At 42.1% G+C, this 24880-nt stretch overlaps 1 protein-coding gene and 1 non-coding gene across 20 annotated transcripts in view; both read left to right on the forward strand.

The window, feature by feature from the left end:
• The window catches only part of LOC143443762 (uncharacterized), a 31614-nt gene extending 19130 nt beyond the window's left edge, over nt 1-12484 (forward strand). For 13 of the 19 annotated variants that reach the window (XR_013113054.1, XR_013113055.1, XR_013113051.1 and 10 more), the window contains 2 exons: nt 1548-1630; nt 9384-12484. Coding sequence is in view for 5 of the 19 variants with exons in the window: in XM_076941707.1 (XP_076797822.1) it covers nt 1548-1630; nt 9384-9490 (190 nt within the window). In the remaining 14 variants the exon portion in view is untranslated. Of the gene's footprint in view, nt 1-1547; nt 1631-1733; nt 6204-9383 lie in introns of those variants that run through there. The other 6 variants (XR_013113045.1, XR_013113044.1, XM_076941708.1 and 3 more) reach the window with 6 other exon arrangements.
• Nucleotides 12485-23154: 10670 nt separating this feature from the next.
• LOC117716708 (U7 small nuclear RNA) lies at nt 23155-23215 on the forward strand. The gene has a single exon (XR_004607803.1). It is a non-coding gene; the product is annotated as a U7 small nuclear RNA (small nuclear RNA).
• Nucleotides 23216-24880: the final 1665 nt, after the last annotated feature.

A 24880-nucleotide genomic window follows, 5' to 3' on the forward strand; every position in this document is an offset into this window, starting at 1 on the left:
TTTGGCAAAGTTACAAAAAAATATGCTTGCTGTCTTCTAAGAATTAAAGACCCGGGGTCACTGGATGCTGATTTCATAGGATAATCAAAAGGGAACCTGAAATAAATAACTAAATTGATATATTTTGGTCTGCCTGAAATGAGCTTTCAGAAGGCAAAAACAGTTCTTTAGAATTTTTTTCTAACAGTATTTCTTGGTCAGAAATCTCAATAATTACTTAGAGAGCTAACATACAACTCTCTCTTTTTTTAGATTTATTTATTTATTTTATATATGCGAATACATGTCACTGTCTTCAGACACATCAGAAGTGGGCATTGGATTCCCATTACAGATGGTTGTGAGCCACCATGTGGTTGCTGGGAATTGAACTCTGAAACTCTGGAAGAGGAGTCAGTGCTCTTAACCATTGGAGCCATCTCTCCAGCTCCTAACACAGCTCTTTTAGAATGTTTTCTAGCAGCTATCCAGAGAAGACTGTCTGAAGATCGAATACAGCTCTTTTAGAATTTTTTTCTGGCTTTTTGATTTTGAACGGAAAACCCATGAATTACTTTTAGAATTTTTCTAACAGGACTTTTGTTCTGGGATTTGTATCTATTAATAAAGTATGGATTAATACCTTAAAAAAGGAAAAATAAAAACAAACAAACAAAAAAGGGCTTCACCTTGTACTCTTGACTGACTTACAATATAGAACATACAGCCTCAAAATATGGAGCTCCTGCTTGGTTCTTTAAGTCAAATGATCTCTAGGGAGTAGCTGGCAGGAACTGAAATTTCTTGTCATACATTATGCAAAAGAAAGAAACAAGAGAGAGAGAGAGAGAGAGAGAGAGAGAGAGAGAGAGAGAGAGAGAGAGAGAGAAAGAGAGAGAGAGGTTTTGACATATTATCATAATGTTTGCCGTTAAGCACATCTGCCACCTGTAGGCACATTAGACAGAGGAAGAAGAGATGTGATAAATACGTGTGTGTGTGTGTGTGTGTGTGTGTGTGTGTGTGTGTGTGTGTGTTTCATTCATTGACTGCTTCACTCAGTAAGTATCTATTCACCCAATGTCAACCTCACTGTGAAGCCCTAGTATTAAATGGGGAGCATGGAGACTAAATAGTAGGCACAATTGCCCCAATCTCAGTGTTCCTGGAGCTGCTAGCCCAGTAGAGACACAGTCATTAATCAGTGATGACTCAAGCAAGCCGCACACAAGAGGTGGTAAAGTACTAGCTTTAGTGCCAGGCAGGTGGTGTCACTTACCTACAATCCCAGCACATCATTTCTGCAGGCAAGATTTCTGGAGCAAGAGGCTGGCTGGACTGGTTGAATTGGGAAGTTCTAGGTTCAAGTGAACTGCCCAGCCTCAGGTAATTTGAAAGAGAAATGCATCCCAAGGCTCTGGCACCTCAGCACTTGGTTCCCCAGTTGGTGACATTGTTTGGGGGGAAGTTTAGGAGGTGTGGCCTTGCTGTCCGGAGGCTGGTATGTCACTGGGAGGGGGACTTTGAAGTTCCAAAGCCTTATGCCATTTCTACTTCTCCTTCTTTAGGCCTGGAGATCCGAGCTTTCGGTTTCCTGTTCCTGCCACCATCTACCTTGACCAGCACCATGGATTCTGGCCCCTTTGGACCTGTAAGTCTCCCAAATCTTTTTCTTGTCTAAGTTGCATAAGTTGTATTGTTTATGATATTTCATTACAGCAGCAGAAGATGAACTAATGGTCTCCCTCCTCAAGTATGACAGAGACTGATGAGGCAGACACCCGATGTCCAGCGCTGGTCTCACGTGGGCATGCCTGCCGATGTCCAGCGCTGGTCTCACGTGGGCATGCCTGTGTATGCAAATACACCTCCCCACACACTCGAGAACACTGGTGCACACCACGTCTGGAAGAAGGAAATCTGTAGTTTGTGCTTCCGAAGAGAGAAGTAGGCAGTTCTTCGAGGCTGTGATGATAATACATGACCTGGTCTGGGGACTTGGATAAGGCTTCACTGGGAACAGATGGAGCTGCAGCTCAGAAATGAAGCATTTCAGTTGGCAAGGGGGCTGTAGCAGCGTTCATGGCAGAAAGGCTTACGTGTGCACTGGGCTGCACCACATGGGTTGTCGTGTCCTCCGGGCCCGAGTGAAGGACAAGAAAGATAAAGAACGATTCCTGGAGTATAGAGAACAGTGCTGCCTCTGTCAGGACAAAAGGGAGAAGCTTTTAGGAATCAGGACAGGGCTACTAATGAAAATTGTGTCTCCTCATACTGGCTCTCCACTCCCTGTTCTGGGTCCCAGGTAATATGCTACACAGAGGGAGAATGATATATGTTGACAGCATCCTCTCATCTGACAAATGCTTTAGGCCCAGCGTGTGAGAACTGAACCAGAAATGGACTGGTCCACACTCATACTCTGAGTTGCAGAAAGATGATCACACAAACAGTTAAAAAAAAAAAAAACAACCCACAAGTCACAGACATGGGGACAGCAGTGCAGGATGCCCTGTGATTGGTTATACATCAGTGTCTGTAATTTTGGCTGGGAGAGGCAGAGACCACTGGGAACATTTCTACTAAAGTTGTTTTCTCCCTAAACATTTCATTAGGTGACCTTGCATTTCAAGCTTCCTCCCTCTGTGTGTAGATAACAGAGGGTGGTAGGAACCTGACTTCTGGTAGGAAGGCCTAAGCTCACTTATTCTTAAGTGTCAAGTCCCCGAGGCATTCGCTGTGTCGATGAAACAATAAGACCATCAGGTCACTGGGGGAACTCCAGTGTGTTCCCTGTACTAATCCTCCAGGAGGGCAAAAGTATCGATATTTCTAAATTAACACCCCTTACCTTACGAAACCAATTGCTTCCAACGTGTTACAATCCATCACCCCAACTCGTCTTTTTTCTAACCAATCGAAGACAGAAAACTCATGAGCAGTTTTTCAGTGTGAGGCCGATTGAATAATGTCAGTGCTGCCGCTGGTTTACGTTTTCATCATTCTTTGAATGCCTTAACCAAATCAGCTTGCAGATTAATGCGTTTGTGTCTACAGTCTAGCAACCAGCCAAAACAAATCGCCCAGATACTTACGTATGGTTGGTTATTCCTAACATCCAATATCTGGAGTCCCTCTGAATTGGCCTAGTCCTTTCCTGAAGACACACAGACACCATGCCTGTCAGCAATGAGTGGCAGACAGACAGACCTTCACATTGTCACCCTCACCAATCTCAGCAGGTCTTTTTATCTTTCAGGGACACTGGTTCAAGCCAAGCCAGAGCTTGGGACTTCCATGCAGAAAAGAAATGCAGGATTATCTAGAGTGAAGCAGACAGAGTTAGACATTTTACTAGAGATACTTTAACGTAGTCTTTAATCGTGAGGATTAAGAGAGAGAAAGATGCTGAGGAGAGGAGGTGAAACACAGGCTAGCTTGGATATGGGCCTCTCAAGGGAAAGTGAGAGCTAATTTTCTTAATATTAGACATATATGACATTTTGGTAGCTATCAAATTATATCTTTAAAGATTGTTAAGAAACCTTCCCTCTTTTCTCTATTCTGATATAGGGAGACTATATCATAGGGAAGCCCTGGAGGTCCCTTGTACAGAATTAAAATCCATAGAGTAAAACCAGGATCCCTGGGTTGCACAAGGTGCATGCCCTTTCTTTAGAAATGGGGTTCCAGTAAGATTTCTAGAAAACTGGGGAGGGAGGAAGGCCTTAAACAGTTGCTGGCTGGGGTGGAAACTCTACTTCCGAGGGCTCTTGTCCCCTTGCTCTTCCCTGCCTTTCTGCTCTGCTTCATACTTACAGAAAAGGCATCCATGAAGAGCTGGTGTAGTACAGGCTTGACTCTCCAATACTCACCTCACAGCCTATAGCGTGGACAGGTTTCCTCAGTGCTCTGTCCCCTGCATGCTACCAACCCTGTAGAGTAGTAATAATCTCATCTGCTCAGTTCTGCTTATTCCCTTCTGAAGAACAGATGAGAACATGCATGTGACTGTCAACTCTGGCATTTGTGGCTTGAGAGGCCATCATTACCCTAAATAATGACATCACTCATTCTGACTCTTTACCCTTCCTTGTAACTGTGCCTTTCCCCTTGGGACTTTTTAGCCTTGTCCTGAAGGGTGTTTCCCTATATTAACATGCACAGGCTTGCTTCACCCACTAGGAATAACAGACGTAGCAGTATACAGCTTGGAATTCTTAGCTCAGGCCTTAAGAAGCCTGGCATGTTTCCGCTTGCTTTTCTATACCCTGCCAATTTCTGTGAGAAGAGAAGAGCCTGTCTAGGCTGGGTCTGTGCTCCCAGGAAGAGAATGAGAGGCTCGTGGGAGCAGAATATCTTTAGTCTAGCTGCTCCAGTGAGCCAGCCCAGCCCAGTTGGCTCCCAGCTGACTTGAATCTATGTGAACAGCCCCAGCAGAAATCAGCAGAGCACTCCGCTAAAGCGTGTGAGTCAAACATTGGAACTACTGAGTGGCACAGAGCTTTTGTTATCTGTTATGTAGTATCACTAAGCTAGTAGTTGACTAAGTCGCCCCTCCATGCTGTCAATCAAATAGCCATGGATTTACCGAGACTCTTAAATTTTCTAAGGGCAAAGGCAAGAGACTTCAGTTTGACTTGGCTTCTATTCCTGTATGCCAATCCCTGCTTGGTCCATTTTCCAAAAGGGTTGCAAAGTGGAACAGCTATGAATACCAGATAGATACAGTACAGATCTAACAAACAACCTGTGTGCATGTGTGTGTCCATGCATTCATGTGAATACGTACATGTGTGCATCTGTATCCATGCATTTGTGTGGGTGGGTGTATGGGTATGTCCATGTTCATGCATTCATGTGAATACGTACATGTGTGCATCTGTATTCATGCATTCGTGTGGGTGCATGGGTATCCTCTTCAGTTGCTCTACACCTTATATTTTTGAGACAATTTCTTTCACTAACCCTGAAGTCCATCAAGTCTGATGGGCAGTGAGCTCCAGGGATCAGCCTGTCATTCTACCCCTTAGCATTGCTGGAGTTACACAGACAGACAGACACACACACACACACACACACACACACACTCAGTGCCTAGCTTTTACATGGTGCTTCAACAGCAAACTCAGGTCCTTGTGCACATAGCTCAGGTGCTTTACCAAATTAGCCGTATCCCAGCACCACAAATAATTGTCATAGTTTACAGTAAGTGGGGGTTAGGATCATTATTTCTATTCACTTTTACTGAAAATCATTTTCTCACATAGTATACTCTGATTATGGCTTCCCTTTCCTCTACTCCTCTCAGCTCCTTCCATGTCCTCTCCCAACTGAATCCACCTCCTTCTGTCTCTCATTAGACAACACATAGATTTCTGTGGATAAGAACACAATATAATATGATAAAACAAAAATTAACACATCTAACTTGGACAAAACAAACGAACAGAAAATTGCCCAAGAGAAGGCATAAGAAACACAAGCCCACTCATGTCCACACTCAGGAATTCCATAAAAAACTAAACTGGAAGCTGTAATATAAATGCAAAGGAACTGAAGGATAAAAAGAAAGTTGAAAAAACATATATAAATAAAATAAATAATAAAATAAAAAAAATTTAAAAAGGAAGAACTCTGACAGAAGATTATGAGATAACCTCCAAAGAGGCTGTTGAGGTTTTGTGTTGGCTGCATGCTGGGCGTGTAGCCTACCCTCAAAAGTAGTTTGTTTCCCTAGTGAGACTGCCTTGGAGGAAACAAAACTTTCATTTGGACGTGGTTATCAGTTGCAGATTGCTTCTGGGTTGGAGATGGAAGCACGTGTCCACTTCTTCCAGCTTTAGGACTCGTGCAGGCCATGCGCATGCTGCCTCAGTCTCTGTGAGTGTCTATGAGCCTTGATCATGTAGATTTAGAGGGGCTTGTTTTATTGGTGTCCTCCATCCCCTGTGGCTCTTATACTTTCTGCTGCCTCTTCCACAGACCTCCCTAGCTCCAAGGGGAGGGGTTTGATGGAAACATCCCATTTAGTGTTGTCTGTTCCATGGTCTCTCACTCTTTCCATACCTCTGACTGTGGGTCTCTGTATTTGTCCCCATCTGCTGAGGAGGAAACTTTTCTGACAATGACTGATCAAGGCACTGATCTGTGAATGTAGCAGATTGTCATTAGGAGTGATATTATTGCTTCTCCCCTAATCTGTCCTCCCTCCCTCCCTCCTCCCTCCCTCCCTCCCTCCCTCCCTCCCTTCTTTCCTTCCTTCCTTCCTTCCTTCCTTCCTTCCTTCCTTCCTTCCTTCCTTCTTTTTTAAGGACAGTAGTATTTGGTTTTACCCTAGGTCCCTAGGCTATCTAATCTCATATTCTTGGTCACCCAAGCAGTGCCCAGGTATGAGTTTCATCTTCTGAAGTGGGTCTTCAGTCAAACCAGATATTGGTTGGTTACTCTCACAAACTTTGTGTTACCATTGCCCTAGTATATGCTACAGGCGGGACACCACTGTAGATCAAAGGAGTTGTGGCTGGTTGGCATTTATGCCTTTGGTAGCCTGACAGCAACTTTCTGTGCCAAAGATGATAACATGGAGGTGTGAAAGCTCTATGTAGGCACCAACACAACTTCTCCGTGTTCAATGAGTTGTATATATGTTCTTTTCAGTAATGGGGCTCTGCCATCAGTTTGTGGATAAGGTAAGGTGGTTTGAATATGCTTGGCCCAGGGAGTGGCCCTATTAGGAGGTGTGGCCTTATTGGAGTAACTGTGGCCTGACTGGCAGAAGTGTGTCACTGTAGGTGTGGGCTTTGAGACCCACCTTTTAGCTGCATGCAAGACAGTCTTCTCCTGTCCACCTTTAGATCAAGAGGTAGAGCTGTTAGCTCCTCCCATGCCATGCCTGCATCTATGTTGCCATGCTCTTGCCTTGATAATAATGGATTGAACCACTGAATCTGTAAGCCAGCCCCAATTAAATGTTGTCCTTATAAGAGTTGCCTTGGTCATGGTGTCTCTTCATACCATTGAAAATCCAACTAAGACAGTGGAGAACAAATTTTAGTCTTGGCAATGGTCTGGATTGTTTGAGGGTTCCCATGGGTGTTCCTTCTCACCTTTGACCATTTATGTTCCTAGATGAAGGACACTCACAGCCTTTATATTTTAATATGGCTTAAGCAGCACAATAGCTGGGCAATTGCCTACCCTCCATGCTGTTAGAATCTACTTTCCCATCGGTAACCCCAAACTGTCATTTATTATTTACTATGTTTCAACGTGGCTGCTCTTAAACCAATTGGGCAGCCCTCTGGGCATGTTCTCTTGGTCCAGAGGCCATGGTGACTCTTCTTGCTTCTCTATCTCATGACCCCTCTTTCTCAGGCTTGTTCCTTGTGGTCTCTAGTCAGGAAAACCTAAACTGGTCACTAGTCTGGGAAACTTAAACCCTGCCAATGTCTCTTTTCCCTAGCTATTGGTTGTTGGTATCTTTATTTACCAATCAAAATTAACTGGGGGCAGGGTCCCTCAGGCTAGGTGCAGGCTCCAAATCTTGGAGACCAGCAATTAGCATTAGAATATGAACAGTTAGGCCAACCCACTACCCTTTGCTGGCCTACTTCCCTGCCTGTCAGGCTTGGCTGAAGGTTCCTGGGAACACCTGCTAGTATTGGAAGATGGAATAATGGGATTAGGGGAGGGAAAAGAGATTGAGGGAAAAGGCCTATATGATCCATTGGAGATGGGATTTGGAGAAGAAAGGAGACATTAGAAGGTGTTCTCCTAGAGAACTGGGAATGAGACTGGGGTTAGACTTGGAGGAATAGAGGGAGAAGTGAAGATCTGAAGTTAGCTTACCTACCTGCTTTCCTGGCTGGAGTGGCCTCAGAGTTCCCAGGGAATGCCTGCAGGAATTGGGGGGATGGGATAAAGCAACAGTTGGGGGAAGGAAGATTGTAGGGGAAGGTCTGCATGGTCCACTGGAGATGGGGTAAGGCAGGGAAGAGGCTGCAGCAGATGGTCTACTACAGAATTGGGATTTGAAGGAGTGGAGGGAGAGGTGAAAATCTGCAATTCCACATGCCCTCTTCTTTATTTAATGATTTATAGATGAGATTTACCTGTAAGTTTGGGCAAAGGACAGGAGCAAATTAAGAGCTCGTCGTTTTGGGAATCTGGAATAGCTGTAGGACAATTCAATATAGTGCACACATTGAAAAGATACTGCACATAAGACATACAGTGCTCAGAGGAAATGGAAATAAACACGACAAATTTCCTCTTAAGCAAGCATGTATTAATAAGAGAAATGAAACACAAACTACCAATGGTGCTATTTTCCACACATTCTGCAACACACATTTTTTGAAATCAAGATAGGAGCTTGAGGTATAGGTAGAAAATATGCTTTGAAGCCCTATGTGCAACACAGACACACACACACACACACACACACACACACACACACACACACACGAGTACACACATACTCATACACTCACATACCCACACACACAAACACACAAAAGCACACACACACACAGACAGAGAGAGAGATCGAGAGAGAGATCGAGAGAGAGAGAGAGAGAGAGAGTCAGAGAGAGACAGAGAGAGAGAGAAAGAGAGAGAAAGAGAGAGACAGAGACAGAGACAGAGACAGAGAGAGACAGAGAGACAGAGACAGTGGGGAAGGGAAGGGAGGGAAGAAGAGGAGAGGGTGAGTGAGGGAAACTTGCATAGTTTAGCTGATAGTTTTTTTCCTTTTCTTCCTTTGCTGTTTACAAAGCCAGATACAGGTCAGAGTGGAGAGTGTCTTAGAACTGACAAACTAAGGAAGTGAATCTTTAGACAGTATCTGTGTAGAGTGAAAAATTATAAAGATCACTTTATAAAATATATATAGACTTTTCTTCAGGCTTTTCTTTAAAGGGCATGAAAAATATAGAAAGTTTTTATGACCCCTCGACCTGAGCAAAAGAATGCAGGTTCACTAGTTCCAAGAAACTGAAACTGGATGTAAGATTTCAGGTCTTCACTGCCCTGAGACACATTCTGGGAGGAGTACATTATACCTGAGTCAGAAGACACTTGCTGGATTAACATTCCTCAAGCCTCAGGGAAGAGAACCCACCTGTGGGTGGGGAAGGCCCAAAGCAGGAAGACACATTCCTGACCACAAAGAAAAATGCAAGTCATCTAGGTGGGGCTGAGAAACTAGTAACCACGATGACAGGACAACAACTGAGAAATAGTTGAGTAAATGACAGGGCAAGACCACATTTTGAGAAGAATGAGTATACAGAGTGTTTTCCACATGACCCTGATTCATTTAGATTAGGTTTCTCTGGAATTCTACGCTATTTTTATGTTATATTTCCTTAGCAACCCTTCACCCTCTCCTCACTCTGCAGGTTTGTGGTTTCCTCCTTTAAAAACCCTTCTCAGACTGACTGGCTTTATCAAATTCAGCTCCTGCGTGGGCAAGCGATTTGACCGTTGGCTAGCCAACTCTCCCTAATAAACCTCTGCTGATTGCATCCAGGTACGGTGTCTTGCGATTTTTGGGTGGCTGTGACTTGAGTAAGGGTTTCCCGAGTTTGGGGGTGGGGGGAGTCTTCATCTGCATGTATCATAGGCTTAGAAAGTTTCTCTCTAAAAAGACAAGGGGAATTTTATAGAGAAGGAATTCGTTTGAAATCAGAAACATGAAGAATTTCACTGAGAAAGGCTACTTAGTCCCAAGGTCACAAAAGAGTGATTTCATGTTCTGTGCCTTACTGAACCCATGGTCAGGGGACACAGCTCAGTTGCTGATCTAGAGCTGTCCCTAGTACAATGAAAAGGGAAGAAGAAAACAAAAACCAAAAAACCTTTCACTGTAAATTTGCATTTGTTGGACGGTATTCGATTTCTAAATTTGATAGCAAAAGCCATGCATTAATCAGATTTCTAATCAGGTGAGATCATCAGTATTCCATATCAAGTTAGTAATTTTGTGTAAAGGCTGTAAACTTCATATTTTAGCTCACTTATGATGCTACTTCTGGGAATTATTTCATTTTATAAAGATTTTATTTTTATTTATGTGTATATGTGAATACATGCTGCATGTATATATGTGTATGTATGTGTATATATATATATATGTGTGTGTGTGTGTGTGTGTGCTTGTGTGTGTGCACATGCAGTTATAAAAAGAATATGGACATGCTATAGCTTGTATGCTCATCTTTGGTGAAGCTGCTGCCAATAACCCCAGTCTGGGAGGAAGGCGTAAGCTTCTCAGTCCACCCTGTGATTCTAGCATGAGGTTCCAAGGACGCATTGTGAAACAGCAAGAGGTTGGATTCTGAAGTCAGACCACAGGGATTCACACTCTGGCTCCATTGCATTTAGTTCTGTGGCATTAGGTAAGTGCCTGAGAAATCTTCAACCTTCAAGTGAAAAAATAATCTCAGTGTTAGAGGCATTTGTAAGGATGACACAAAGCCATTTTTTGAAGTTGTTTTGTGCATGGTTATCAAATCTTAGTTTCTTTTACATTTGTTTGGAAATTCATATGCCAATACTTGAAGAAATGTCGAACAATAAATTCAGTCTTTTTAATTTCCATGATGCTCTAAGATGCCAAACTGGCTGCTAATCAAGACCCCAAGGAGAAAACATATGTTCTAGATGCCAGCTTTGTCTTGGCAATGGTGTGAGTTTGACTTGACAATAAGCATAGATGACAGATGCATCTGGTAGATACTGTAGGAGGGCAGCTCTCCTGGAATGGAAGTTCCCCAATAGCCAACAATTAGCATTGCCATTACACAAGAGGGAGGGGCAACACATAGCGGGAAGTCTTGAGATCCACATCACCCACCATGAAATCTCAATATCCAACTCCTAAGATCAGGGGTGCCTAGCACCTTCTCAGCAGTTTCTCTAGGTTATAGCCCGCTATATTTGAAATGAGCATTGCAGGAAATATTTTTCCATTGAAAATGCACAATTATCTGCTGAAGGGTAAGAACATGTTGTTGCCCTGTTCTTTTGATCTGTTCTAAGTGTGTCCGCACTATATTCCATTTGCTTCACACAATGACCATGGGAGGAAGGTCCTTTTCCAAAGGAGTATGAAACTCCACAGGGCACAAAGAACTCACCTACTAGATTCCTAATTGGTGGCGGGGAAGGACTGTTACCTTTTAACTTTAACTTCAGTCTACTAGGTTCTTATTCTACGTGAAGTGTTGCTATTTCTCCAGGAGTCTATGGCAATCACAGTCTACCTTTGTTTTTATTGTTGTTGTTGTTTTTTACAGGTACTTTTTTCTTCCTTGCATTATGTGTTCTTATCCAAGAGTTTTATAACAGGCTACATAGTTACTACAAATGATCACTATTGACCATTTCTCAGCCTCCATATTCTTTGGAAATTGTTGTGCCATGTTATGCAACGTGCCAGTTTCTTCATCTGGTTTGATGCAGGAAATAGAGATTTGAATTCACTGTCTAAACAGGATGAAGATGCTATTGCTAGATTATGTTGTAGGACCCGTCTCTTTTAAGACTAACAGGTCGGGTGTAAACTAAGCCCTTCTCTTCTGTTTCCTTTTCCATAGGGTATCAAACATAGCACATCCTTCACTGGAGACAGACTGTCCGAAGTCTGATCTTAGCGTTCCAGTCCCTCCCCTGTGGCTCAGCCTTTTTTAGCCATTTTAAATACCCCCACCTCCGCCTGGCAAACCCTCTAATTCCCTTTCTCCTTTTAAACAGGAAACCACATCCAGAAGTCCATGGCAGAGTACAGTAATTGAACAAAAGAGTATGCAGGAAAGCTGTACTAGCTTTGTGTGTAAAGCCTGCAGAGTTCTCATGCCCCACTAGGACTTGTGTCTGTTTTATTATTTACTTATTTATACGTTTCTTCAAACTAACAGTTGGTCACTCACCTCTCAAGTTTCAGAGGGTGGTTTTGGTTGTCTGTAGTGTGTAACAAATCCTGTACCAATCCTCCTGTGGTGGGTTTGAGTTAGTCACTCACTCCCTTCTCACTCAGCAGCTTGGATTGTTCTACAGGCCTACTGTTGTCCCCCAGGCACTAGGGGCTTGGCCTGGAACAAGACTGTCCAAGGTAGCTTTCATTTGAACAGTGATTCGAAGCATTCGTATTGACTACGAACTTCAGAACGCAATGGAGTGTGGGAAGGAGATCAGTGCAAATGTATGCAGTTAAGACTAGACCATGCTGGGTGAGCATAAACCCTGATCTGACCCGTATGATAAGAAGTCAGTGAGATAGAGATACTCACAGAAAGGATGCCACAACAAACATGATATTGGTGGCGAGTGCCTCTAAACCAAGGAGTGCCAGCAAGTGTTGGTGGCTACCAGAAGTGAAGAGAAGCAGCAGGCAGGTTCCCAACCCCTAGACACCAGAAGCAGAGAACCTTGCAAACGCTCTCCACATTGGACTTTTGCCTTGGAACTGTGAGGGAATAAACTTGTGTGGCTTATGACATCCAGTCTGTGGTGTTTGCTATAATGGTTTTGGGAAGTGAATCTAGATCTCCACATATCTAGGTCTCTAGCAGGATGTCTGTAAGAGCTAAAGCCAAAGCAGGCCACCTTCTCATCTCTCACCCTCCTACACTCATCTTCACCCCCACAGTTCTTGAGTCCTTTTATGTAGATGCTTAAGGTTCCAAGAAGTTGCTGGAGTACTTATGGACTAGATTAGAGTTCTTACTGGGTTGTTTCCAGTGTATTCTGTTGATTCAGAGATATTGGGGAACTAGTTTGGCCTTAGGGAAGGGGTGGATTCCACCTATTCCTGGTAAACCAGCAGGTAAAGAATAAATTTCTCCTGTTCACAGTTGACCAGCAGAAGGAATCGTTTTCTCTCTTTGAAGTCAGTTTACAAAATACATATCATAACTACTGAGTTTGAATGGGCATTAAATATATATGTGTATATATATACATATACACATACACATATTCACACACACATATACACATCTGTATATGTTAGATTACTGTTTAGAAATTTTAGTGTGTGTGTATGTTTGGACGCACATGCCATGGCATGCATGTGGAGGTCAGAAGTCGCCATTCCCTTTCCCTTTCCACCGTGTGGGATCCCAGAGATGGGCTTTTCAAGTGGCCACCTTTATCCACTAACTAACCTCACTGGCCCTGGACAGAGGTTTCATTGCATCATAGAACTGTGTGGTGCTAATTTGACAGGATGTAGAATCATCAAAGTTAAAGGCACTTTGGAAGTGCCTATGAAGGACTGTTTTAATTTGGATGGCCTCTAAGTATGTCTGCAAGGAATTATCTTGATTTGGTTCATTGAGTTTGGGAGGCAGACCCTAACCTCCCAATGGTGCCTCCATTTCCTGGAGTGAGGTCCTGAACTAAATAAAGAAGAGAAATCAGTCTGAGTACATCATCCCTTCATCCTTGCTTCTTGATTGCTGAGACAGTGAGACCAGCTCTCTCAAGCTTCTGCCCTTGTGGTTTGAGCCCTCCAAAAGAGCCCAAAGAGATGTTCCCTTCTTTCAGCTGCTTTTGTCATAGCGTTCCATCACAGAAGCAGGAAAAGTTAACACAGACCTTATGTGTGCGTGACTTGTGATGCAAGCTTTATGAGATCGTTTCACTGGCAATCTTGCATTTTTAAGTGGACTTTGAATGCCCACTCTACAGCCTGTCACAAAGTCCACTCTACAACCTGTCACATAAGTCCTTGCCAGATGGGCCATGATGAAGTCTAGGATCCAGGACTCAGTGTGGGGCTAAGTGTAGTTGCTCAGAGGAAAGACTGTGATATCCCTTGAGGAAACAGTTGCTGTTTGGTAAGGATAAGTTCTGACTAGTCCCAGGCCATGCTCCAGACTGAGAGCTCTGAGATGATGGTAGGTGTTTATGAAAGGTGGGCACTGCTGACCTGTCCAGCCATGGCTACTTCCGAGCTAAATAAGAACAAGTGGAATGGAAAAGAGATGACTAAAATAATAAAAACTAACTGCTGAGACTTTTGAGGTCTTCCCCCACCCCCTCTCTCTGTCTTCCTTTCAAGGCTGGCCTTGAATTTCTATGTTTCAAGAATGACCTTGAATTCCTAACTCCCTGGCCTCCATTGACTGAGTTTTATAGGCATGTACCACTAGGCCTGGGTCATGCATGCACTGCCGAAGATCTAACTGAAGGCCTGGTGCATACCAGGGAGGACTGGAACAACTGAGCTACACCCTCAGCCTTCCTTGAGAGATTAGTAGCCATAGGTGTTGAACATGAATTATTTTGATTTGAAACTTGTTCTTCCCACTGCAAACTGCATAACAATAATTTCAGTTTTGAAGTATTTGTAGAAGAACGTGGGAGATGGGTTTAAAAAGAAAAACAGGTTCCTTTTGGTCTGTGCCTGTGCCCTGAGCAGACCTTGGGTTCCAGCTCTGCACCCAATCCCACAACACCCAGAGTCAGCTGGACTCCCAGGAGCTCTAAAACACCCAGGAACATGAGATCATAGGATCACAGAATCTCAGGAGATGGGGCACATTAGGACTTCAGGAGCCCTAAGCAGCCTGACTCCCAGGAGCTATCACAACTAGGGTCTCAGGATCACAGGATCACAGAGACAACTGGATTCTGAGGAGTTCTGACACAACCAAGACAACAGGACAGACAGGCTCTAGTCAGAAATAGTGAGTGAAGGGTAACACTAGAAATAACCAGATGGCAAAAGGCAAGCCCAAGAACATCAGCAACAGAAACCAAGGTTACTTAGCATCATCAGAACCTAATTCACCCAACATAGGAAGTCCTAGATACTCCATCACACCGGAAAAGCAAGATTCTATTTTAAAATCACTTCTCATGGTGATGATAGAGGACTTTTTAAGACATAAATAACTCCCTTAAAGAAATACAGGAGAACACAGGTAAACAGGTCAAAACCCTTAAAGAGGTAACATAAAAATCCCTTAAAGAATTACAAGAAACCACAAGCAAACAGGTAAAGGAATTGAACAAAACCATCCAGGACCTAAAAATGGAAGAAGAAAGAATAAAGAAATCACAAAGAGAGACTATGCTAGAGCTAGAAAACTTAAGAAAGAGATCAGGAGTCATAGATGTAAGCATCACCAACAGAATACAAGAGATAGAAGAGAGAATTTCAGGTACAGAAGATACCATAGAAAACATTGACATAACTGTCAAAGAAAATGCAAAATGCAAAAATCTCCTAACCCAAACCATCCAGGAAATCCCGGGCACAATGAGAAGGCCAAACCTAAGAATACTAGGTATAGATGAGAGTGAAGATTCCCAACTTAAACAACCGGTAAACATCTTCCCTAACCTAAAGAAGAGATGTTCATGAACATGAACATATAAGAAGCCTACACAACTATAAATAGACTAGACCAGGAAAGAAATACCTCCCGTCACATAATAATCAAAACACTAAATGCACAATACAAAGAAAGAATATTAAAAGCAGTAAGGGAAAAATGTCAAGTAACATATAAAGGCAGACATATCAGAATTACACCAGACTTCTCATCAGAGACTATAAAAGCTAGAAGATCTTGGGCAGATGTCATACAGACCCAAAGAGAACACAAATGCCAGCCCAGGCTACTATACCCAGCAAAACTCTCAATTACCATAGATGGAGCAACCAAGATATTTTATGACAAAACCAAATTTACACAGTATCTTTCCACAAATCCAACTCTACAAAGGATAATAGATGGAAAATTCCAACACAAGGGGGGAATCTACACCCTAGAAAAAGCAAGAAAGTAATCTTCTTCCAACAAACCCAAAGGAAAATATCCACACAAACATAATTCCACCTCTAATAACAAAAATAACAGGAAGCAACAATCACTTTTCCTTAATCTCTTTTAACATCAATGGACTCAATTCCCCAATAAAAAGACATAGGCTAATGGACTGGATACGTAAACAGGACCCAGCATTTTGCTGCATACAGGAAGCACACCTCAGTGACAAAAACAGACACTACCTCAGAGTAAAAGGCTGGAAAACAATTTTCCAAGCAGATAGTCTCAAGAAACAAGCTGGAGTAGCCATTCTAACATCAAATAAAATCAACTTTCAACCAAAAGTTATCAAAAAAGATGAGGAAGGACACTTCATACTCATCAAGGGAAAAAAATCTACCAAGGTGAACTCTGAATTCTGAATATCTATGCTCCAAATGCAAGGGCACCCACATTCATAAAAGAAACTTTACTAAAGCTCAAAGCACACATTGCACCTCACACAATAATAGTGGGGGATTTTAATACCCCAGTCTCAGCAGTGGACAGATCATGGAAACAGAAACTAAACAGAGACACAGTGAAATTAACAGGAGTTATGAACCAAATGGATTTATCAGATATCTATAGAACATTTCATTCTAAAACAAAAGAATATACTTTTTTTCTAGCACCTCACTGTACCTTCTCCAAAATAGACCATATAATTGGTCACAAAACAGGCCTCAACATATACAAAAAGATTGAAATAATTTCTTGCATTCTATCAGATCACCATGGACTAAGGCTGGTCTTCAATAATAACAAAAACAATGGAAAGTCCACATACACGTGGAAACTGAGCAATGCTTTACTCAGTGATAACTTGGTCAAGGAAGAAATAAAGAAAGTAAGACTTTTTAGAATTTAATGAAAATGAAGGCACATCATACAGAAACTTGTGGGACACAATGAAAGCAGTGCTAAGAGGAAAACTCATAGCTCTGAGTGCCTCCAAAAGAAACTGGAGAAAGCATATGCTAGCAGCTTGACAGCTAGAACAAAAAGAAGCAAATACACCCAAGAGGAGTAGATGGCAGGAGATAATCAAATTTGGGGCTGAATCAACCAAGTATCAACAAAAAGAACTATACAAAGAATCAACAAAAACCAGGAGCTGGTTCTTTGAGAAAATCAACAAGATAGATAAACCCTTAGCCAGACTAACCAGAGGGCACAGAGACAGTATCCAAATTAATAAAATCAGAACTGAAAAGGGAGACATAACAACAGAAATTGAGGAAATTCAAAAAATCATCAGATCCTACTACAAAGGCCTATACTCAACAAAATTGGAAAATCTGGATGAAATGGACAATTTTCTAGACAGATATCAGGTACCAAAGTTAAATCAGGATCATAAATGACCTAAAAAGTCCTATAACCCCTAAAGAAATAGCAGCAGTCATTGAGACTCCCATTGAAAAAAAAAAGCCCAGGACCAGATGGTTTCAGTGCAGAATTCTATCAGACCTTCAAAGAAGACCTAATACCAATTCTCTTCAAACTATTCCACAAAATAGAAACAGAAGGAACACTACCTAATTTGTTCTATGAAGCCACAATTGTGCTCATACCTAAACCACACAAAGACTCAACAAAGAAAGAGAACTTCAGACTAATCTCCCTTATGAATATCAATGCAAAAATACTCAATAAAATTCTCACAAACGTTATCCAAGAACACATCAAAACAATCATTCATCATGATCAAGTAGGCTTTATCCTAGGAATGCTGGGATGGTTCAATATACGGAAATCCATCAATGTAATCCACTATATAAACAAACTCAAAGGGAAAAAAACCTACATGATCACATCACTAGATGCTGAGAAAGCATTTGACAAAATTCAAACCTGATACACTGAAACTAATAGAAGAGAAAGTGAGGAAGAGCCTCGAATACATGGGCACAGGGGAAATGTTCTTAAACAAAATACCAATGGCTTGTGCTCTAAGATCAAGAATTGACAAATGTGACCTCATAAAATTGCAATTTCTGTAAGGCAAAGGACACTGTCAAATAGGACAAAACAGTAACCAAGAGATTGGGAAAAGATCTTTACCAATCATACATCTGATAGAGGGCTAATATCCAATGTATTCAAAGAACTCAAGAAATTATACTCCAGACAATCAAATAATACTATTAAAAATGTGGTACAGAGCAAAACAAAGAATTCTCAACTGAGGAAACTCAGGAATGGTCGAAAAGCACCTAAAGAAATGCTCAACATCCTTAGTCATCAGGGGAACGTAAATCAAAATCTAAACAACCCTGAGATTCCACCTCACACCAGTTGGTATGGCTAAGATCAAAAACTCAGGTGATAGCAGATGCTGGCAAGGATGTGGAGAAAGGCAAATGGATGGAACTATAAAATATCAGCCTGAGTGAGGTAACTCAACCACAAAAGAACACACATGGTATGCACTCACTGATAAATGGATATTAGCCCCAAAGCTCACAATACCCAAGATTCAATTCACAGACCACAAGAAGCTCAAGAAGAATGAAGACCAAAGTAGGGGTGCTTCGGTCCTTCTTAGAAGGAGTAACAAAATACTCATGGGAGAAAATATGGAGACAAAGTGTGGAGCAGAGATAGAACGAGGGGCTGTCTGAAGACTGCCCCACCAGGGGATTCATCTCATGTGCAGTCACCAAATACAGAGAGGAAGTGGATGCTGACAGGAGCCTGATATAACTGTCTCCTGAGAGGCTCTGCCAGAGCCTGACATATACAGAGGCAGATTCTTACAGTCAACCATTGAACTGATCAAGGGGTCCCCAATGGAGGAGTTAGAGAGAGAACTGAAGGAGCTAAAGGGGTTTGTGGCCCCATGTGGAGAGTGACAATACCAACCAATCAGAGCTCCCTGGGTCTAAACAGCCAGCCTAGGAACACACATGGAGAGACCCATGGCTCCAGCTGTATATGTAGTGGAGGAGATGACCTTGTCAGGCATAGGTGGGAGAGGAGGGCCTTGGTCCTGTGAAGGCTGGATGCCCCAGTGTGGGCAGAGTGGGGAGTGGGTGGATGGGGGCACATCCTCATAGAAGGAGGAGGAGGGGGGATGGGATGGGAGTTTCTGGGGGAGGGTAATGGGGAAAGGGAATAACATCTGAAATGTAAATCAATAAAATATTCAACAAAAAATAAAATAAAAAAGGGAAACATAGGAAAATAATGCAATTATATTTTAATTTAAAAATAAAATTAATAAAAATGAAATGAAACTTAATTAAAAATTGCTTTCTGAATGAAAACTTGGTTTTACATTTTTAGATTTAAGTTTTTTATATCCTTCAAAAACAACCTAGTTTTAATAGTAAATTATATTAGAAAACCAGAAAGGGTTACATTTTAATTAGGGAAATAAAGTGATATGTCAGGTAAATAGAAATAATTTCCTCCAGCAACTAGATACCTTCCCATAAATATTCATATTCCATTTTGTCTGATGACTACAAAAGAATAGATAATAACTATATTGAGATTATAAAGCATGCTAGTAACCCACACTCATGAAAATACACTCCTGAACTTGAGAATTAGGTAAGCACTCACTGGAGTTAGGCCCATGCAACTCCAACCAGCAGTGCTTGGCCTACAGCAGTCTAGGAGACACATAATGTGTGACAGTCAGAGAGAGGAGGCTTATGTAATAGTCAGATGGGGAAGCAGAACATATATATGATAGGCCCAGTGACCTCGGTTCTATCTCCAGGGTCACTAACTAGAGCTTCACAGTTTAGTGTTATTGGGGGGGGGAGGGTTACTTAGTTTCTTGATTTTCGGGTTTTTTGTTGTTGTTGTTTTATTGGGCTTTTGTTTGTTTTCTGATTAAGGACTTAAAGTTGGGTGTAGGGAGGGGAAGAGGATCTGGAAAAATTTGGGGAGGGAAGAATATGATCAAAATATATTTAAATTTAAAAATAGTTTTAAATACTAAGAAAATATAAAAATAAGAGAAATAATAATAATAATAATAATAATAATAATAATAATAATAATAATACAACCAGGGGCAGTTAGTTTAGCACTAAGCAGGTGCGGTCCTACCTTTTCTTATCTTAGCATCAGTCCTGCATGGTGGCCCAAAGAAATACTTCTCCCCTGAGGAAATGACTTGTTTCCTCAGGAGATGGTAACTTCTACTCCAGGGTGCAGCCTTACCTGCATGAGTAATTGCTTTCATCTTAGGGTGATATCTGGGGACTGTGGGAGAGTATGTCCTGTGAGGTTTTGCTCTTTTCGAATCTAAGATGACTGTACAATTAGAAAATGATGTATGTTTGCATCTTCAGCCTTGTGGGCCCAAGGGAGGAGTCCCTGCTTTCTGTCTAGAGCAGCTTCTACGCCCTTGCTTCCACTGACAGCGTATTTCAGCCGCCTTCCCTCCTGTTCCTCTCATACCACAAAACTGAGCTTTGTCTGTCTTACCATGGGGCTTATTCACAACTAGGTCGTCAAATTTGGGTCAAAGGGGAAATCTCTTTTGGTTCCTGGTTAATCTAAAGATTTTCTGGTTCAACTGTCTATCTGCTTTTTATGTATTTCGAGAAGCTGTGACATTTCTTTGCTGAGCAGCCTCTAGAGATCAGACTGGTTTCGTGAGTGGGGCAGGTTTAGGTTTGTGTGATGGTGCCTCAGAGTTAACCAAATGTAACGGTTTCTTTCTTATGATCCAGTGTGGACACTAGGAGCCCAGGAATATTTGGAAGTACTTTTTTCTCTTGTTCTTGGTTGGCATGTCTTTATCTTTTTCTGCTTGAATGTCTGTGTCAGATACTGTGGGACTAGAAGCCATTGTTTCAGAAAGTATGCACGGTTTCAGGTAGGGAATGTGACAACTGTGGAGTGGTAGCAGCTGAAGTCTATGATGTACTTTGCATTATCTGCCTGCTGCAGACATAATCAAAGCATAGAAGTGCTTCTTCTGGGATGTGTAAAACCTCAGAGGTGAAGACTGGGGCAAGGCAAACTTATTATTGAATTTCCTAGGGGCATATAAATTATGCAGATTACATCATGACCACTGTCATCGCAGAATATACATTTGTCCCACCTGAAGAAATTTTAACTTCATTTTCCTTCTGCCACAGGAAAGTTAAACACACAATGTTTGTCTGTCTCGTGGTGTTGGTCTGTAGACATGTCTCCTCCTTCCAGCTTAACTTCCAGGAGTTCACTATCAGTTCTTATGCCTTGATTTATCAGTGGTGTTTACTGACTCATCCCTTCTTTGATGGTCTCAGTGAATCTGCTGTCAATGATGTAAACACACTGGAGGAACAGACATATGTGTCATTGTGGCCTCACAGTCACTCTCCCACTGGAGGACAAGTCGGTTCCTTAAACATGTGGGCGACACCAGCCTCAGTCCCTTGCCATTTCCTGTTTCCAGCACCTGCAATGTATTTCTTCCCAACATGCTCACATCTCGGCTCTTCCTGTTGTGGGGTCATCTTAGTGAGATGCAGCTGAAGCAGAATTAGAGGAGGATACAGGTAGACAAGGAAAGTGAAAGCAGGCTTTCTGACATCACCGCTTCTTGTTCCCTGAAGAGATTGTGAGGAGTAACAGAGGGAAGGCTAGGGGCAGGTATCTAAACAGAACCAACAGGGGAAATGGGAGGAACCAGGGCCCCCAGAAAACACTCAGATCAATCAGTTTAGTGAATGTTCAGGCCTACAACTTGTTCTTCTGTCTTTCTCAGTCATACTATATTCTTTGTTTATGCCAAGGAACAAACATGGCAATGCCCTAGACAAACACCAGCAACTCTGTTACAGAGCTGTGGTTCCAGGCCCATGCAGTCTCTTCTCCAAGCCCCTGATATTAATTAATTAATGTGCTACACAGCCTGTGGGCAAGTTGATGACATTATATCATGTCATTATGTTGAGGTCTTCCACAACTGAATCTATAAAGTTGGGATACCCATAATTGTTTTTAAGTGTGTGTGAGGATCATTGTCTTTGACTCTGCACTCAACGTTGAATGCTTGTGTTAGTCAGAGGAGACTGTAGTTAGCCGACTTCTTTAGTGTGTTCTTTGTCGGTTACTGACTGTTGCTTGTCTGATTCTGGAGCTCAGTGACACTGTAGTCAACGGAGCTGATTTTTTTCCCACTGTAGTATCCAGTGAGGTCCTTTCCGTCTCCTGTTTGTTGCTGTCAATTTCCATTTGATGCTGTTATGAATAGGGCAGCAATGAACATGGCTGAGCTTGTGTCTCTGTAGTAGGATCTGGGTTCCCTTGGGTTTATTTCCGAGGATGATACGGCTAAATCTTGATTTAGAACTGTTCCCAGCTTCCCAGGCGTCTGTCACACTGATTTCCGTAATGGCTGTACAAGTTTGTATGGATTGCACAAGTTGCGATCCATGAGTGTTCTCCTTACCCCAAATCCTTACCAAGTAGGGGCTGCCATTTGTTTATTGATCTTGACAATTTTACAGATATAAGATGAAATCTCAAAGTAGTTTTAGTTTGCATTTCATTGGTGACTGAAGATGCTGAACAGTTCTTTAAGAGTTTCTCAGCCATTTGTGTTTCTTCTTTCGAGAATTCTTGCCAAGTCCTGCATGGCCATGCAAGGGACAGTGTGACACAGTTCCTGCCCCTGGAGAAGACTCAGGAGAGCATGGGCCTCCACGAGTGTTGATGGTTGCTAGGTGTGAGGATTGTTTGTATAATAATGCACATAATTTACTTTATATTCCTCCTTCAGAAAATGTTCTCTCTGCCAAAGTTATCTGGGAATGTCCTCTCTGCCAAGGTTAATGACTCCAGGATAATTAGAAACAGCAAGAGTTCAGGAGTCAAGGGTGTGTCTAATGTCCTTAGCAAAATGGTAAATGCTATGACCTTCAGGACAGCCCTGTGGGAAAGAACTTGAAAAACAAGTTCAAAAATACAGAAACAGGATTTTTCAACTTTGCAAAATATAAGGATGTGATATAAAGCACACGAGGAGCTTCACAGACCTGAAAGAACAGAGGCAGCTGCACTGGGAGCCAGCACGTCAGAAAGACAGTAAGAAAGGCGAGAAGGGGAATGGTGGCCGTAGAGTGAGATCCCGCCTAAGTTTATCCTTACAAAGGCAGGCAGATCTCTAAACTCATTTGCCATATTGTTTTTTTGTTGTTGTTGTTGTTGTTGTTGTTGTTTTTTAATTACTTGCTGTCTTCTAAGAATCAAGGGGCTAAGGTCAGAAAATGCTGATTCATGGGATACTCAAAAGAGAACCTGGGGTAAAAATGACTGAATTGATTCATAAATAAAAGACTGGCTCTTGGTCTTCCAGAGAGAGCTACCCAGAGAGAACTGATTGGAGAACAAACACAGCTCTTTTAGAATTTTTGTAGCCGGTTTCTGACTTTGGTTGGAAAATCCAAGATCTTTTTTTTTCCTAGTAGCTTTTCTGACTTTGGTTGGAAAACTCATGCGCTATCCAGAGAGCTTTTAGAACTTTTTCTAGTGAGCAGAGAGCAGTCTAAGGAGACATCTCCAGCAGAACACAAGGCTGTCAGCTTGTACCCACAATTCTTTCTTTCAATGCTTCCAAACATCCCTTCCTTGGGACTCCCTCTCTAAGCCAAGGCTAGTCCTTGGCAAATTCTGATAGAATTAATTTTTAAAACTTCCTAACCCCAATGTTTCTTGAGATAACTGCATAAAAATGATTAATGTATGTCTCTAAAGAGACCTCAGGTTGGCTCCTGGTACCATAATGGTTTAGAGCCCATTAGAGACTTCAATTCAAACTGTAATAAAATAGAATTCCTTCTGCCATTCCAAAAGATATTCTAGAAGTTTCGGAAGGCCTCTGTGGTGAAACCCAGGTGCATGGCAAAAGTCTCCTGGCTACCTGACTTCTTCATGACAACACGAATATGTGGGTTGGAAAGTTCTTGCTATATGCAGCAGCTTCAAGGTCAGGGAAAGTACATTTGAGAAAACCCATCAGGCCACTGGCAATTTATATTTTTTGTAGTAAACATTCTCCACTAGCTTTCAATCCATGAGTTATGGGGACGTCAGTTACCTCAGTGCTATCTTCAGAAGTTAAAAGTAAGTCTCTGTGCACGGGGGAAAGAAGCTGCACAGGCGTTAGGGATAACTGCTTCCTAGACACTTCTGTTCCCAGGCAGTTGCGTGTGCTGGGATGCTTTTATGGAGGCTAGCTCAGCTTTTCTGTTATGGTGTAAGTGAAATCCTAAGAGAAAAATGTTCCTAATTTAGAACAGGCAGGCTCCAGTTTACAGATGTATTGAGCTCTTCAAATTGGACTGTAATCCAGTTGTTTGAAATGAGAGTACATGTTCCCGAGGGGACAATGTTGTAAATGACGTCTAAAGACCAGAGGCTTGGACCAGTACACAAATTCTGTTTAATTCCTACTGCCCTAAAACCTCAATCATATATAGAGGCAGATGTGTGTGTGTGTGTGTGTGTGTGTGTGTGTTGATTTCAGATTGAAGGCTATAGCCAACTAGTGGGTCACTACCATGGACTGAATATTTGTGTCCCTCAAATTCATGTTAACATATCATCTCCAATGTGATGGTGTTTAGGCATGAAGTGTTTGGGGAGGTGACAGCTCATGAGGGGACTTAGTGCCTTTATCAAACAGACTGCAGAGAGCTCCATCATCCCTCACCATGAGATGGCATGTGAAGAGAACTAGGAGTTGAGTCTCACCAGACACTGACTACAAACACCCTGATTGGAATTTCACCCAATACAAAATAGTGGGGGACAAGGGCTGTGATTTAGAAGATACCCAAGCTGAATTTCGTTTTATTTGGCTTAATGGATTAAGATGGTCTAAAAGCAGCTTAGTGAGTGATGGCAGTATTTTAAAAATTAATTAATGAATTATAGCCGTATTTATTGTTTAAGAGTTTCATGCATGCATTAATGCATTTTGATCATATCCTTCTTTGCCCACTAATTACTCTTCTATCTCCCGACCACGTTTCTCTCTCAGCTACAGGTCCACCCTACACCCCGTAGCATTTATAGAACCTCCGAGCACTGTGAAACTGGTCAGTAGGGAT

This window comes from Arvicanthis niloticus, chromosome 10, assembly GCF_011762505.2.
Source record: "Arvicanthis niloticus isolate mArvNil1 chromosome 10, mArvNil1.pat.X, whole genome shotgun sequence".
NCBI classification, from domain to species: Eukaryota; Metazoa; Chordata; class Mammalia; order Rodentia; family Muridae; genus Arvicanthis; species Arvicanthis niloticus.